This window comes from Populus nigra, chromosome 9, assembly GCF_951802175.1.
Source record: "Populus nigra chromosome 9, ddPopNigr1.1, whole genome shotgun sequence".
NCBI lineage: Eukaryota > Viridiplantae > Streptophyta > Magnoliopsida > Malpighiales > Salicaceae > Populus > Populus nigra.
The window spans coordinates 12164693-12179520 of record NC_084860.1 but is presented as its reverse complement, the minus strand read 5'-3'; the positions used below and the strand labels follow the sequence as shown (position 1 = coordinate 12179520).

The window sequence follows — 14828 nt, the reverse complement described above, 5'->3', positions numbered from 1 at the left end:
TTAATCTTTTTTTTAACAATACTAATTAAACCTCAATTGATGTAGTTGGCTTTCTGATTTGGTTTTTGTGTTTAATTTTATACACTAGATTGTGCAGTAGTAATTAATACCTTTACTTATTTGTGTCTTGTGCACTATTTTTGACATGGAAAATATTTTCTTATAATAGTTAAAAAAAATACAATAGAATATCCTTTAAATAAATAAGAGAGGTTAAAAATATTTTTTTTATTGGGGTTATTCTCATTCATTATAAATTATATATTGATAGACTAATCTAATCCTTAATTTTAGTAAAATTATGGACATATTTGTTTTTCGACATAATCAAAATAAATGTTACTGGAATGTTGTTTTCTAATTATTAAAATTGTCTCTTATTGGCTTCTAAAAAAATTGAGAAACAAAATATAATAATTAAAAATTAATTCAAAGAAAAAAAAAGAAGTTGATAAAAATTGAAGCTCTTAAAAAATTTAATTAATTTATTAAAATCTTGAAATATCTTGAAGAAAATAACTATAGTGGCCATTGTAGACTTACATGGTCGTTAATTTTAGGGCCTGTAAGATTAGTTGAGGTGCGCACAAATTGGCCTGAATACCCACATTCATAAAATAAAATAAAATAAAATTAATTACATGTTTGTTTTTAGGTTTTTAATAAAAACATAAAATTTAACTATAATTTTAAACAAACATTTTAAATATGTTTTTTAAGAATAATTTCAACAACATTTTTAATTAAATACATATTTCAATCTAAACAACCACAACTAAATTTATTTTTTCAGAATCATAAACACATAAACTACCTAAAAACAAACAAATCATCCATTTATATAAAAAAGAAATATAGATTTTATTGGTAAAAAAGAAATCTAAGTTGTGGAAAGTGCGAAAGAAATAAAGCAAGATAGTAAAAATAAAAGATGTTCACTCAAAATAGAAAAAGAAATTGAGTGATGATAAAAGCAAAATAAATAAATCCCTGCATTATGATTTTTCCATTTTACCACCCCAAACTCTTACATAATTATACAACGGTACTTCTCCAAGGTGACTGACACACACATTACCCACACATTTATGAATATATATAGGAAGGTAGTAAATGGAAATCAGAGAGAGAGAGACAGAGAGGTTTCATTTGGCCTCACTAATCTCCTCCTTTACAACCTCTCCTTTTGGTTTAGCCTCTCTCTCAAGATCTTCACTACCACTCTATCGGTGGGTTAATTTGGTACAGATTTAGAGATGAGCATCAGGTTTCTTTCTGGTTCCTCTCTGACTGCAGCTGTTCCTCTGCTACTTCTTGTTCTTGTTTATAAAGCGAATGCAAGTGGGTGTGATTTCTTCACTGGGACATGGGTTGTTGATGGATCTTACCCACCCTACAACGCCTCAGCTTGCCCCTTCATCGAACGAGAGTTCAGTTGCCAGAAGAATGGCCGTCCCGATTCTTTATACACCAAGTACAGATGGAAGCCACTGTACTGTAATTTACAAAGGTATTGTTTCATTCCTCTCTCCCATCCTATGCATGACAGTTTTCTGAATTGCGTTGTATGACAACTGTGGGGATAATTAGCATAATTAACAGGGGCTCATGGCTCATGTTTAAGCATCATTATTCCATTGTTGAACGTTTTATAGAACAATAATTACAGACGTTAAAAGCGGCTCACACTACAATCGCACCCATCAATGAACATGGTTTGGCAGCTGGCACGCCTGTGGAATCTTTTGAGTAATGTTGCTCTTGGCAGATCGTCAAAATAGTTTTTTTTTTTTTTCTTATATGATTTGAAGCTATCATGACTTCTGTCAAAACTCTCTCTCTCTCTCTGTTTTTTTTTTTTCTTTTTTAATACCATCTTATAGATTTCGTAGTTGATTGTATAGAGTGATGCACGCACTAGGATCCAATCTTTGAGAACACAGTTGCAGAACGCACTTTTTACCCACTAATTACCCTCTACCTTTAATTTTTTCTACTCATTCAATGAGAACCAAGACAGTTGATTCAGACATGTCTCCCTGGCACCTCCCTCTATGAACTGAGTTGTCACTTTCACACACAGGTGACACGACCCATTTATTTATTACTCTGGCGTTTTTCTTTTAAGAAAACGGGCCAAAGTACGTGGCCCAATGAGAACAAAGCTCCTCCCTTGCAATGATTTGCAAAAGAGTGGGAATGTTTAGCTGCTCAAGGAATCTGTCTGCCTGTGATTGGCCACACGGGGCGGGTGGTCTGCCTTCTTACGCTTTGTTTCATTGTGGGGTCGGGGGGGACAACAGATTCTCTGCTAGCATCGTGGGGATGAAAAACAGTACAAAAAATGATGTTAAGCTCACGGTAATCTTCGGTGGGAGGGATATCTTCCGCACTCCTCTTCAGGGCTGCGCAGCCACCTACGCTGTTCAATGAAGTTGATATTTCCGTGACAGTTTTTGTTACTAATTACTTGAAACTTGCACGCCAAATTGGTTCTTTGACTTGTGTGGAGGAAACCTACTACGAGAATTAATGCTCAAATGCAATTATATATAATTTATTTTAAAAAAACAACATTATAGGTTTTTTTCATTGATGATACTGTTGAACGAGCTTATACACTAATTAATATTAATTTATTTTTATTTTTTTATATAAAAAGAGAGTTGATACTGGCTTTGTAGTGTGATGACAACACAAACAACAAATCTTTCCAACAACAAACACTTGACGGAATAAATGGAAATAACAACATAGGAATAATCCAAGATTAATCGAACTTGTTGTTTTGTCTACTTTTGTAGGTTTAATGGAGTGGACTTCTTGGAAAGATTTAGGGGGAAGAGCATCATGTTCGTGGGTGATTCTCTAAGCCGAAATCAGTGGCAATCATTGACATGCATTCTCCACTCTTCAGTGCCCAAAGCCAAATACAATTTAACTAGACAGGGAGACGTCTCCGTATTTGCATTTCCGGTATGCACCCATCAATCAGCAAGCTTTTTCTTCTTCCTTTTTTCTTTTATAAGATAAGATTGGTTTAGAATTAAGAAAAAATAGTCATGGATCAATGCATCCAGTTCATGTCACGTGAAATCATAGTCTGACTTATGTTACAGACATTTAACATCTTTCAAATCCAGGCAGACAAGTTATGACATATGCTTTGTCTTCATCTGTCCAGCCATGTGGCCCTCTAGGTCACTTTTCTTTGTTAAGCGACTTCTGGAAAAGGGCCTGCTATGCCGTTGGGTTTCCTAGAAATTCCCATTGGCGAGGCTCCTTTTGCGATTCTACTGAGCTTTTTGCCTTTTTTTGTTCTTAATAGACGAGACGAATCGATTTGGTAGCATGATTTATCATAGGATCCATTGCTATATATCCACACAACACATGTATAAACATACCATGTTTTCCCGTCCCAGTTAATTTTGTTGAATTATTGGCAGTTCTCATGAACGCCTCAAGTAGCACTGCAAGTGGGATTAGTCAGAATCTGACTTGAATTTAACGAAACAGGACGAGTCCTGGCTTTACCGAATCGCTTGTTCCTGTGGTAGTGGGGAAAATCACTTGAGGTTTTTTAACATTTAAGATCTTGCAGGATTACGAAGTAAAAGTGATGCTTGATCGCAGTGTCTACTTGGTAGATGTTGCGCGTGAAAAAATTGGCAGGGTCTTGAAGCTTGATTCTATTGAAGGCAGCAAGCTATGGAACGGCATTGACATGCTTATCTTTAACACATGGCATTGGTGGAACCGCAGAGGACCCACGCAACCGTATTGTCCAAAACTAGCACTGCCATTTTCATTCAGAATGGCGGCAGAACTTTCTTCTTCTTTTTTTAAGAAAAAAAAAAAACTTGAAGATGAGCTGAGTACTGTGATTTTGCAGATGGGATTACATTCAGGTAGGGAACGAGATTAAGAAGGACATGGATCGTATGCTTGCTTTTGAGACGGCACTGACTACATGGGCTAAATGGGTGGATTCAAACGTTGATCCTGCTAAAACCCTGGTTTTCTTCCAAGGAATCTCTCCTTCTCATTACAAGTACGCTCTTTAATTGTGATCACAACATTAATGAATGTATACGTTCTACAATTAATTTAAATTCCATTAGGCTAAATCTAATCATAAGGATGAATAGGATTAATATAATAAATTTCATTAATGAATATCTCGTTGAGAACAAAATTAATTAGTTTTGGTGATCCTGTCTTAGGCTAAATCTAATCATAAGAGTGAATAGGATCCTAAGAAAGTGTTTCTTCTTGTGTTTGTGGTTGAATCTCCTTTTATTGTTAAATTATTTTTTTTCCATAAAGAATCATTAAATTAGTTTTTTATATACTTTTTGATTGTTTTGATATATTAATATATATAAAAAAAAATTAAATTTTTTATTAATATATCTTCAATTAAAAAATACTTTTAAAAAACATCCTGCAATATTCTTGTATTATAAGATCTAGATTAAGCTCCTAATCTTCTTCATACACTACAACAATATTGAATTTTTAAAAAATTATTATATAAATTAAGGTAATCACATCATTAATATATATTAAAAGACTTTAACATTGTAGTGTAATAATAAGCATTGAAATGTCAAGATCTTTTTCACTTTAGTCCTGAAAATTTGTGTGGATTTTTTTTATTTCAAACTTAATATTTTATTTCATTTTATCATCTAATATAGAGTTTACTAGATATTGAACTTTATATTTTTTTAATTTGCTTTTTATAAAATTATCTTGATCACATAATTTTAGTCATAAGTTTTATAAGTTAATTATATTGACCTGAGTTATTATTTAGTATGTTGATTTGTGGATAATGCAATAGATACAATCTAGGGAATGATTTTTCAAGTTTTGAAGGGAAATTGTTTGTTAGCTAAAATAAAATATCTTTCACCAACAATTTACTGAAATATGTGATTTTTCATATAGTTATTTTACTGAAAAGTAATAAATAGGGTGTATATATATTATTATTATTATTTTATGTTGAATAATAGATAATATTAAGGTAATAAGAAATACTTGAAGAAATTTATTGTATAGATGTGAATATCTAAAATATTTTGTTTGATAAGTAATGAATAGAGTGTAAATTTAGTAGAAATTAACCAATACTGAGTATTAGTTTGTTCTTCTACTTTATTTTTTAAACAAGTTTGTTCTGCTTAGATTGGTTCGTGATTTTTGGGTGACATGCATGATCAGCAGCTCTATTGGGAGTTGTCATGGCCCCTTTTTGCTTGTCTTTATATTGGTGTTTTTAAGTCTTGTAGATTTTGTCTTCTCCTATTTTTGTTGTGTTTTAATGGTGAGTTTGCCAACTTTTGCGACTACTAATAAATTCGGTTTATTAAAAAAAAATAAGAATTATATCAGTAGAATGTTTTCTCCCCTGCCTAAAATGCAACAATTCTGGGTTTTTTTTTTGTTGGATAATTAAATTAATGTTTAATTGTTTTTAACAAATTAATGGTATTTTTTTATCAGTGGGACCCTATGGGATGAACCAAGCGCTAAGAGTTGTGCGGGGCAGAAGCAACCAGTCGCCGGCTCAACATATCCGGGAGGGTTGCCACCGCCTGTAGAGGTTCTGAAAGGTGTTTTAAGCAGGATTACGAAGCCTGTCACTCTGCTCGATGTAACACTCCTCTCTCTGCTACGAAAGGATGGACACCCTTCAATTTATGGTCTAGGTGGGTCGACCGGACTGGACTGCAGTCATTGGTGTCTTCCCGGTGTGCCTGATACTTGGAATGAAATCCTTTACAATCTAATTATACGTTGAAAATACATAAAAATTTATTTAGGATGAGGAAGTTGAACAATTTCTTACATGAATTATATGGGGCATTCATATTTTTCTGAGAAAGTATCAGAAACGTCGAGAACTCATACATTCTTGCATTCCTTTTAACCCTTTCACAATCTGTCCTTGAATTCAGCAACATTTGTATTAGATGTTCTTAAGAATCAATTTTTAACGAGTAGTTTTACTCCTTGGTGTAATAAGGATATTGCACAAGCGTACACGCTCTCTGTTGGGCAGAGCATTCGAAATATCGTGCATTCTTCTCTTTTTTGCGTGAAGATATTGGTTACGCGTTTCAGCAGGCCTAATGCATGAATGCACGCTATGTATTTTGCCTCTCTTGTAGGGCAACGCTTGTTCATTCATCGCCCAAGGATTGCTAGCCATTTCCACAGGATTACTGTTCTGTTTTATTGTTTCACGGAAACATGTCTAGCCATGTTTTTCTTCTTCTTCTTCTTCTTTTTTTTTTTTTTTAATGTTGGTATTCTAAACAGTTTACATGCATCTCAACTAATCTCATGAGTCCTAAAATTAATGACTATATAAGCTTCCAATGACTATCATATTAATAATCACATAACTCCAACTTGAAAACACAGGGGAGCAAACTCTTTGGTTCCAAACTTTTACTACTAGACCACTTACTAAATAATTTTTTTTTTATTATTTATTGTTGTTGTTATATAAAAAAGACTTCAAACTTAAGATCTTTTAAAAGGAGGGATTTATAACATTTCAATATTATACCAATGATCATTAATTTCCAATTAAAAAAGATTTACAAATATTATAGATTCATGGAAAATCTACTCATATCAACAGTAAAGGTCTAATTTTATTACAATCATACAGTATTTTATAAACGAGTAAGAATATAAATTCATGGAAAATCTGCTGAGAAAGCCAAAATAAATAAATAAAATCCAATAGAATATTATTGCCTTTTTTTCAGAAAATATAAAAGGTTAATACTGGAAGTAAAACTAAATGCGAATTATTATTTTGGAAGAGAAATTTGAAAGTTAACTTCATGGTCTTCAAAAAAGCATAACATGAACAAACTTTTCGGTTTTTCACATTGTAGAAATTACCTTACATTGATACAATGTTAGGGGTAAAATCAGAAGAAGAAGAAGTAGAATTGTAAGGTCTAATTGACCCAATTTAAGGGTAAAATTAAACAGCACCCAAGAAATAGAATGTCTAATTGTCGACCGAATTTAAAACATAAATCGAGGTATTATTTAATAATTGATACCAAAATAGAAATAACTGAGAGATTTTGTTAAGAAAAAGTAGTGCAAAATTAGAGCATTTCAAATCCAATTTGGTTCATTCATGTATGACAACCCATTATGGATAAAAATCTCTAACCTATTAATGGAGATTTTCTCATATACATCTATTTCTCAGTTTTTTTAGTTTGATTTTTTTCTATTTATTTATATAAATAATTATAAATTTATTTAATTAGATAACAAGCTTTTTCAATTTATATTTAGATAGTCAAATAACTATATACTCTTCTATCTCTAATACAGCCATATTTGCAAAAATAAATACATTTGTTGCGACATATGCAAACATTTAATATGGGTTTGCGTAAGCTTAGAACAGCTACAACATTTTGATGGGGTATTTGAAAACGTAATAATAGTAGTTTTTTAAAATATATTTTATTTAGAAATATAGTAAGATAGTATTTTTTTTTATTTAAAAAAAATTATTTTTGATATTAGTAAATCTAAATAATCTAAAAATATATATAAAAATAATTTGAAATAAAAAAATTAACTTTTTTTAAATATTTTTAAAATATAAAAATAAACAAATTCTAAAATGTTCGAATGATTCGTAACACCATATGCGGCAAACAGCAAAGAGCAGCCAATCTCATAGATATTATACCATTTCTTAGCTAGCACGGCAACGATGATCTCTGCCCCCATCATTCCCGTTCCAGCAATGGCAGCAAGATTCAAGATTCTTTCCTTTGTAATTCCCCTATCATTGAAGGAAGCTTTCCTTAAAAGGATGACAACACAGTTGTTGCGGAGAGAAATTATGAGAAATTAGACTTTACGTCACTAAAGAGTTCCTGATGCCCAGCAACACAGACTATAAAATTTTCAAAATAAAATAAAAATTCTTTTTTATCAGAAAATAAAAGAGAAAAAACTGATGAGTCATGAACCCCAGCATCTGAGAAAATTTTTAATATGAGGAAAAAAAAGATCTTTTCATTTAATCTATATATTCCTAATTAAAAGCTTATGATCATATGTAAAGGCTAGACCATTTCTTATAATTTGCCAGCCCTTGCCCATTTGCCCCCAGGCAGTGTGAATCAATATGGAAAATGGGTTTCGCAGCTTTTGCTCCTTGTTAACTTTTGCTCTTGGCCTTCTCATAATTTCATGTCTTCGACAATCCAATGCCACACTATTAGATGATAACTTGGGTGGTTCAAAGTTAGGTGGTTGTGATTTTTTCCAGGGTAGCTGGGTTGAAGATGATGCTTATCCATTATATAATACATCCGCCTGCCCTTTCATTGAGAAAGAATTCGATTGCCAGGAAAATGGACGCCCAGACAAATTATATCTCCAGTACAGATGGAAGCCTGTTGCCTGTGAATTGCCAAGGTATTCGTCATCTCCTTGCTAGCTAGCTAGGTTTTACATTCTTTAGAAATGGCTTTGACTTTGGATACTGGTTTGATTTGCGCATAGTTTCTTTGTATGATTAGTGCTGGGATGTGGATTTGAGGGAGATTAAATTCTGTACTGTATGTTTAATTACATGTTTTTACCTGAGTCTGGAACATGAGGAGTCTGTGAACTCAAGCTTTCTCGTGGTGCTGTTAGATTCAATGGCGAGGATTTCTTGACAAGATTCAAGGGGAAGAAAATTCTGTTTGTGGGGGATTCTTTAAGCTTTAATCAATGGCAGTCACTCACATGCATGCTGCACGCTTCTGCGCCACGATCCAATTTCACCTTTAGCAGAAAGGGAGGCCTCTCTACATTTTCAGTAATGGTAAGCTTCTGATGCGCCGTAGCTATATCTTTCACATATCCATTGTTCTCAATGTGACGCTTAATAAGAATTTATGAGAAATAATTCTTAATTTGAATCATAACTCAAAAGTTATTCTCATAATTAATAAAAATAAGTTGAAATAACTTTAGATTAAAAATACATTTAATAAGAAATAAATCAAGATATTTTTTTTTAAGGAAATAGTATATATACGTTTAAAAAATTTATCTCAATTTTCCAACAAATTATAATTCCATATCTGAATGAGAGTTGTCATATTTGAAAAACAAAATAACAATAAAAGGTTATTTAAAATCTATAATTTTCAATTGCAATCATTAAAGATATATTAAAAAATTTCATAAGTTTTACCTTTTTTCAGGATAAGAAATAAACCTATAACGAATGCAATTATTAAATAAGGAATATAATCATAAAGGATTGACTTGATTGTTTAAATATTAGGGTCAGAATCTATGAGAATTTAATAAAAAATTTCTAAATGAATTTAATAAATAATCTATGAGAATCCGCATGCTTCATAGCCTCAACATTAAATTAACTTGATCCATAAATTATGCTCAGCGATGGAAAAATACCTTTTTTTTAAAAAAAATTATGATTTTTTTATGCATAACTGTTAAATAAAATTTTCATAATTTTAATATTTTTTTAAAAAAATCGATGAGAAGGTATTAGCACTAATGAGGAGTACAAAATAACTGCAAATTATGTTAACATTTTATGAAAAATAGGCAGTAACTTGTCTTCGAATATAAGCGCGGACACCATGAATTACAAACTAATTATTCATGGTAATTTGCAGGATGGTGGGGTTTCTGTGAAGCTATCTCGCAATCCTTTTTTAGTTGATCTAGTCACAGAAAAGATAGGCAAGGTTCTGAAGCTGGATTCGATTGAAAATGGCAGAGACTGGAAAGGATACGACATGCTTATCTTCAACACCTGGCACTGGTGGACTCATAAAGGAAGTCAAAAGACGTAGGTTTTTTTTATATATATAAATAAGTTCAATCAATATTTATAATTATTGCTGCTATATTTACGTGATCAAGCTTCTGGCTCGAGTTTCAGATGGGACTACATTCAAGAGGGAAAGACAATCCAAAAAGACATGGATCGTTTGGTTGCTTTTAGAAAGGGGCTCAGTACATGGTCCAAGTGGGTTGACACTAACATTAATCCTAACGTTACCGAAGTGTTCTTTCAAGGCATCTCTCCAGTGCATTACAAGTAAGCAAGCCCTTCTCTTTCTTCCCACCACCACCAGCTGCGGTGGAGGAAGACTCTGTATTGATTTTTTTTTCTTTTGCATTAATGTATTCTTGTTTGTGTACTCAGTGGTGACGAATGGAACGAAACCAAGTCAAACTGCAATGGGCAAACCCAACCAATAAATGGTTCTTCATATCCTGGAGGCCCGCCACCAGCAGCAGCTGTGGTGAGGGACGTTTTAAGGAACATGAAGGTCTCCGTCACACTTCTTGATGTAACAGCACTATCACAACTAAGAAAAGACGGGCATCCATCCATTTATGGAAGTGGTGGCAAAGAGGGAAATGATTGTAGTCATTGGTGTCTTGCTGGGGTTCCAGATACTTGGAATGAACTTTTGTATGCGATTCTTATCTCTTAAGGGAAGGCAATAAATTAGGGCTTCTATCAATAGTAAAAATAAGGACTAGCTCCATTGTTGTTGTGACTAGAAAACAATGGAATTAAAACAGTACTATAGAACAGGTCGATATAGTAGTAACATTTTACTCTTGTCTCCAAATGAAATTGTGAAAGGAGACTTCGATAAAGGAGGAAGATTGAGTGAGCATTAGCATGAATTATGTGTTATGGTTCTTTATCTTGATTCTTGTAGATCATCTCGCTCAACGCTTGGAGTTATTTCTGAGTTTTTCTTTCTCTTTTTAAGACTTCGATGTGAAAAATATTAAACTAAATGAAAAATAAATAATTACACAACATATAGTGATTTTAGGGAGGGGAAATTTTACTATAGTTAAAACCAATATAACTTTAGAAAACTTTCCAATCTAAATCTCAAATATATCCAATGCTCACAGCACACAAGATCATACCGTAACAAAATAATTTTAAAGACTTCAAAGAAATTGAATCACATCAACTCATAGTTAGCGTTCTCATCACAACTTTAGAGTTGGTGTCGAAACCTAGATGATTAATTGCACTACCAGAAAATTGATAAATACAAACAGAAATACCGAGGGAATTACCGTGGAAAAAAATTGAAACAAAACAAAAAAAATGATGACATGTCATTTTTACCAATGGAATTACTAACGGAATTACCGACGGAATAAATTCCGTCGGTAAATTTGTTGGTAAATAGTGAACATTGTTCATCATGTTAATTATAAAGGGAATCACCGACGGAAAATTCCGTCGGTATTTTCTAGAGAGCTCCAAAACTGTTCACTTTCCACTTGCACTGTTAATTGTTGTTCTTTATGGACAAAATCACCAATGGATTGAAAAGTCGTCGGTGTTATTTGACAGTTTTCTGAAAAAATTCAATTAATTTAAAATTTTCATTTAAATATTACACACGGAATCACCGACGGATTGAAAAATCGTCGGTAATTTTTTGGTGGTTTCTGAAAAAATTTTATGAAATTAAAAATTTAAATTAAATATTACCGATGGAATTACCGATGGAATAATTAAAAAATATTAATATTTAATTATTCATCGTAAAATCCGTCGGTAAAGCGTCCCAATAAAAAACTTGAATATCCTTATTTCACAAGAAACAGACCCATTTCTTATTATTCTTCTTCTTCTTCTTGCTCTTCTTCTTCTTCTTCTTCTTCTTCTTCACTATATGTAAAAAACATCATTTCTTATCTATTTCTTTGTCTTCTTTTCTCTCCTCATCTCCTTCTCTTTTCCTCCATGCTTGGGTATGTCTTCTTCTTCTTTCTTCTTTTATCCTCTTAGTTTTTTCTTTAATTAATATGCTTAATGAAATTATTTTTTCTCTCCTTATCTTCACTTGCAACTACATTAAGGTAAGATTTTTTTTTTCTTCTTTTTTCATGAATTTTTTCACTATATTTGTTTTTTATTTTATTTTAAATTGTTTTTGTTCTTAATAATTGTATAAATATTGTTGTGAGATTTTTTTTTCATATGAGATCAATTTTTAGTAGATTTATTTATAGGATTTTTAAATTTTTAGCAATTGCAACTTCATTTTTTTCATATGAATTTTTTTAGTTGAATTTATTTTTTTATTTTATTTATTTGTTGCAAATTTTTTTGAATTGATTTTCTTATTCTTTTTTCCAAGCATTTTGAGTATATATTATACAATGTTAATTTATGTTAATTTAATTATTTTATAATTTTATAAAATGAATTTTTTTAAAATGTTTTTCAATAATTACCGACGAAATTATCGACAGAAATTCCATCGGTAAATCCGTTGGTAATAAAAAATTATTACCGAGGGATATACCAACGAAATAAAGCGGATAAATTTATTTTTTTATTACCAACGGATTTACCGACGGAAAAAAAATTACCGATGAAAGATTCACCGATGGAGCATCTTCGTCTGTGATTCCGTCGGTAATTAATTTACTGACGGAATATGTGTCTTACGCCGACGGAAAAATTCCGTCGGTAAAACTATTAAATCTTGTAGTGTTGGAGCAAATATTTTTCTTTACATCACCCAAAAAATAATAAGCCATTATCATTAACATGTTTTTATAAAACAAATAATTATAAACTCAAAGATTAAAGCACATGTTAAATAAAAAAATCTAGTGAGATTCTAGAAGAGGAAATTAGATGAGGAAAAAGTAGATAGATAATCAATTTGATATTGAAAAATAAACAAATCAAATAAAATCAAAAAATCATGGGGGAGATTCTAAGAAGAGGAAATTTATTTAATGAGGAATCCATAACCAAGAAGGAAACAATATAAAATTTCCTAACATTACTTTTTTTTTCATGTAGTTTTTCTTATTGTGTAGAGAATCCTAGACAATATGAATAAAGGGAACATGCACTCCTACAAGAAAAATTGATCCAAACAAAAGACAAAAAAAAATTAAAAGAAATATAAGAGAAGTAACAAAAATACACGAGACACCTAAATTCCTTTCCCTCAACTAAAAAAAGACAAAAACCTGGCTAAAAAACAATCAAGGCAGCTAATATATATTAATCCTACCATACTCACACCCACTCAACTACTAGGGTTTTTCATTACTACCCAAAAACATCATGTAACTCCATTTTCCTCCATCTTTTCTCACAACCATGATCTCCACCTAACCCACAGAATGTAAAAACCACTGATTTGCCTATAATAATCAAACCTACAGCCCCAATCATTAGTAATCATCGTCATTATCTTTCTTAGTCTGATCCACACCGATCTCTCTAGACAAACCAAAATATCATGGAGTTTGATCCTAACACGCTATCCATTCAAGAAGATCTGAACTAGTTAACCGAGACTCCATAATAGCCACAATTACATAGAGCATGATCTAAACATGCTTAAATATAACAACTAGCTTTTTTACTACTCTTAGCCATGAATATTGATGGATAACCGAGGTGTTGTGGATTTGATTGTGTTGTTGTATAGCAACTCTAAGGGTATGAAGCTGATCTTTTATTTAAAGTGGGATAAAGATGGGTTTGAAACCAAGATTTCTAATCCATTTATATATTGTTATGGTTTTTTCAGAAGACTTGTCATGGTACTTTGTTTTTTATGGTGTATGTGTTATACAAATTAAGAGCTAAACCCAAGATTAGATGATCTATTTTCGGCTCTTATCTTTGAAGGTTGAAAATTAGATATTTGAATTGGCGACTATATATTAATGTCAAGTCCATAGCTGTCTTTGGTCAAAATAAGGATTAGAATTAGACCATCTTAGGGTCCAAATCCAAAACCACTCTTTAATTTAGGTTTTTTTTTTTAAAAAAAACCCTTTAAATCTAGGCCATCCCCACGCATAACAAATACATGTCATTTTAAAAAAATAAACAATGCAATTTATCTTAGATAGGATGATACCTAAAACTTTGGAAAACATGCCAGGGTTCTTAGTTACCATAAAACTAGGTGGCGACTCTTGTTTTTAATTTTACCCTTAATTCATCTAGATATCCCCTGCAACAGAATGACTACTTTAGTGGAGATATACTTATTAAGGGCTATGCTTTGTTTGTTTGTATGTAAAATGATATGTTTTATTGTAATGTTTGTTTTGATTGTCTATTTTATATAATTTGTCTGATTTAATATTAGGCCATGTTTTTTTTTTTTTGCATTTTACTTTATCCATTATGTTTATTGTACATGTGTGAATTGACTATGGATTTATGTTCATGCACCCATTATACGTCATTTTTATTTGCATCGCTTTACATTATCAATGAGGAATTAGTGGTGCCCTAATGGAATCCATCCCAAACTAGCATGTGTGAAACCTTTTACTCTCGTTGAAAATCTATTTGGTTGTGATTTAGAGTCGATGTGTTATTGCTCTAATCTATACTTTTTGCACATTATAAGCATTGGATTGACCTTATAAGGTTTGTTTAGGCGACGAGGAACCCGTTTGAGACTATAGGTTAGCCAACCTACCTGGATATATAATATTTTAAGATATAGGTGACAAGATAATTAGAAATGTGAAGTATACCTTGGAAAAATTTCAAAACAACATTGAGTCCTTACAATAAATAGAGAGGTAATGTTTGATTCATGGGTTTCATGATGAACTTCTTGAGTTGAGATATTTGTGCTTTGTTAGTAAGGTTGATGGTCTTCAAAAATGTTAGGAGAAGCTGAATGTTTATGATAAACATGACTTTAACAAAGATATTGAAATCTAGTGGAAGTGATGAAAATACCATTGCA

General features: G+C 31.7%; 2 protein-coding genes across 3 annotated transcripts; both read left to right on the top strand.

Annotated features, from left to right (window-relative positions):
- The first annotated feature begins 1103 nt into the window (after positions 1-1103).
- Positions 1104-6008, top strand: LOC133703937 (protein trichome birefringence-like 41). Of its 2 annotated transcripts, none has more exons than XM_062128685.1 (5): positions 1104-1510; positions 2805-2976; positions 3596-3780; positions 3896-4054; positions 5515-6008. In XM_062128685.1, exons 1-5 carry the CDS (start codon positions 1257-1259, stop codon positions 5810-5812), a joined length of 1068 nt encoding a protein of 355 aa, XP_061984669.1. In that variant the 5' UTR covers positions 1104-1256; the 3' UTR covers positions 5813-6008. The 2 variants fall into 2 exon arrangements, with proteins under 2 accessions (XP_061984669.1, XP_061984670.1); XM_062128686.1 differs by having other exon boundaries at positions 1106-1510; positions 3605-3780.
- Positions 6009-7991: 1983 nt separating this feature from the next.
- On the top strand, positions 7992-10757 carry LOC133703991 (protein trichome birefringence-like 41). The gene is made up of 5 exons (XM_062128754.1): positions 7992-8484; positions 8707-8878; positions 9708-9883; positions 9977-10135; positions 10244-10757. The coding sequence occupies exons 1-5, from the start codon at positions 8192-8194 to the stop codon at positions 10536-10538; spliced, it is 1095 nt and encodes a 364-aa protein (XP_061984738.1). The 5' UTR covers positions 7992-8191; the 3' UTR covers positions 10539-10757.
- The last annotated feature ends 4071 nt before the right edge of the window (positions 10758-14828 follow it).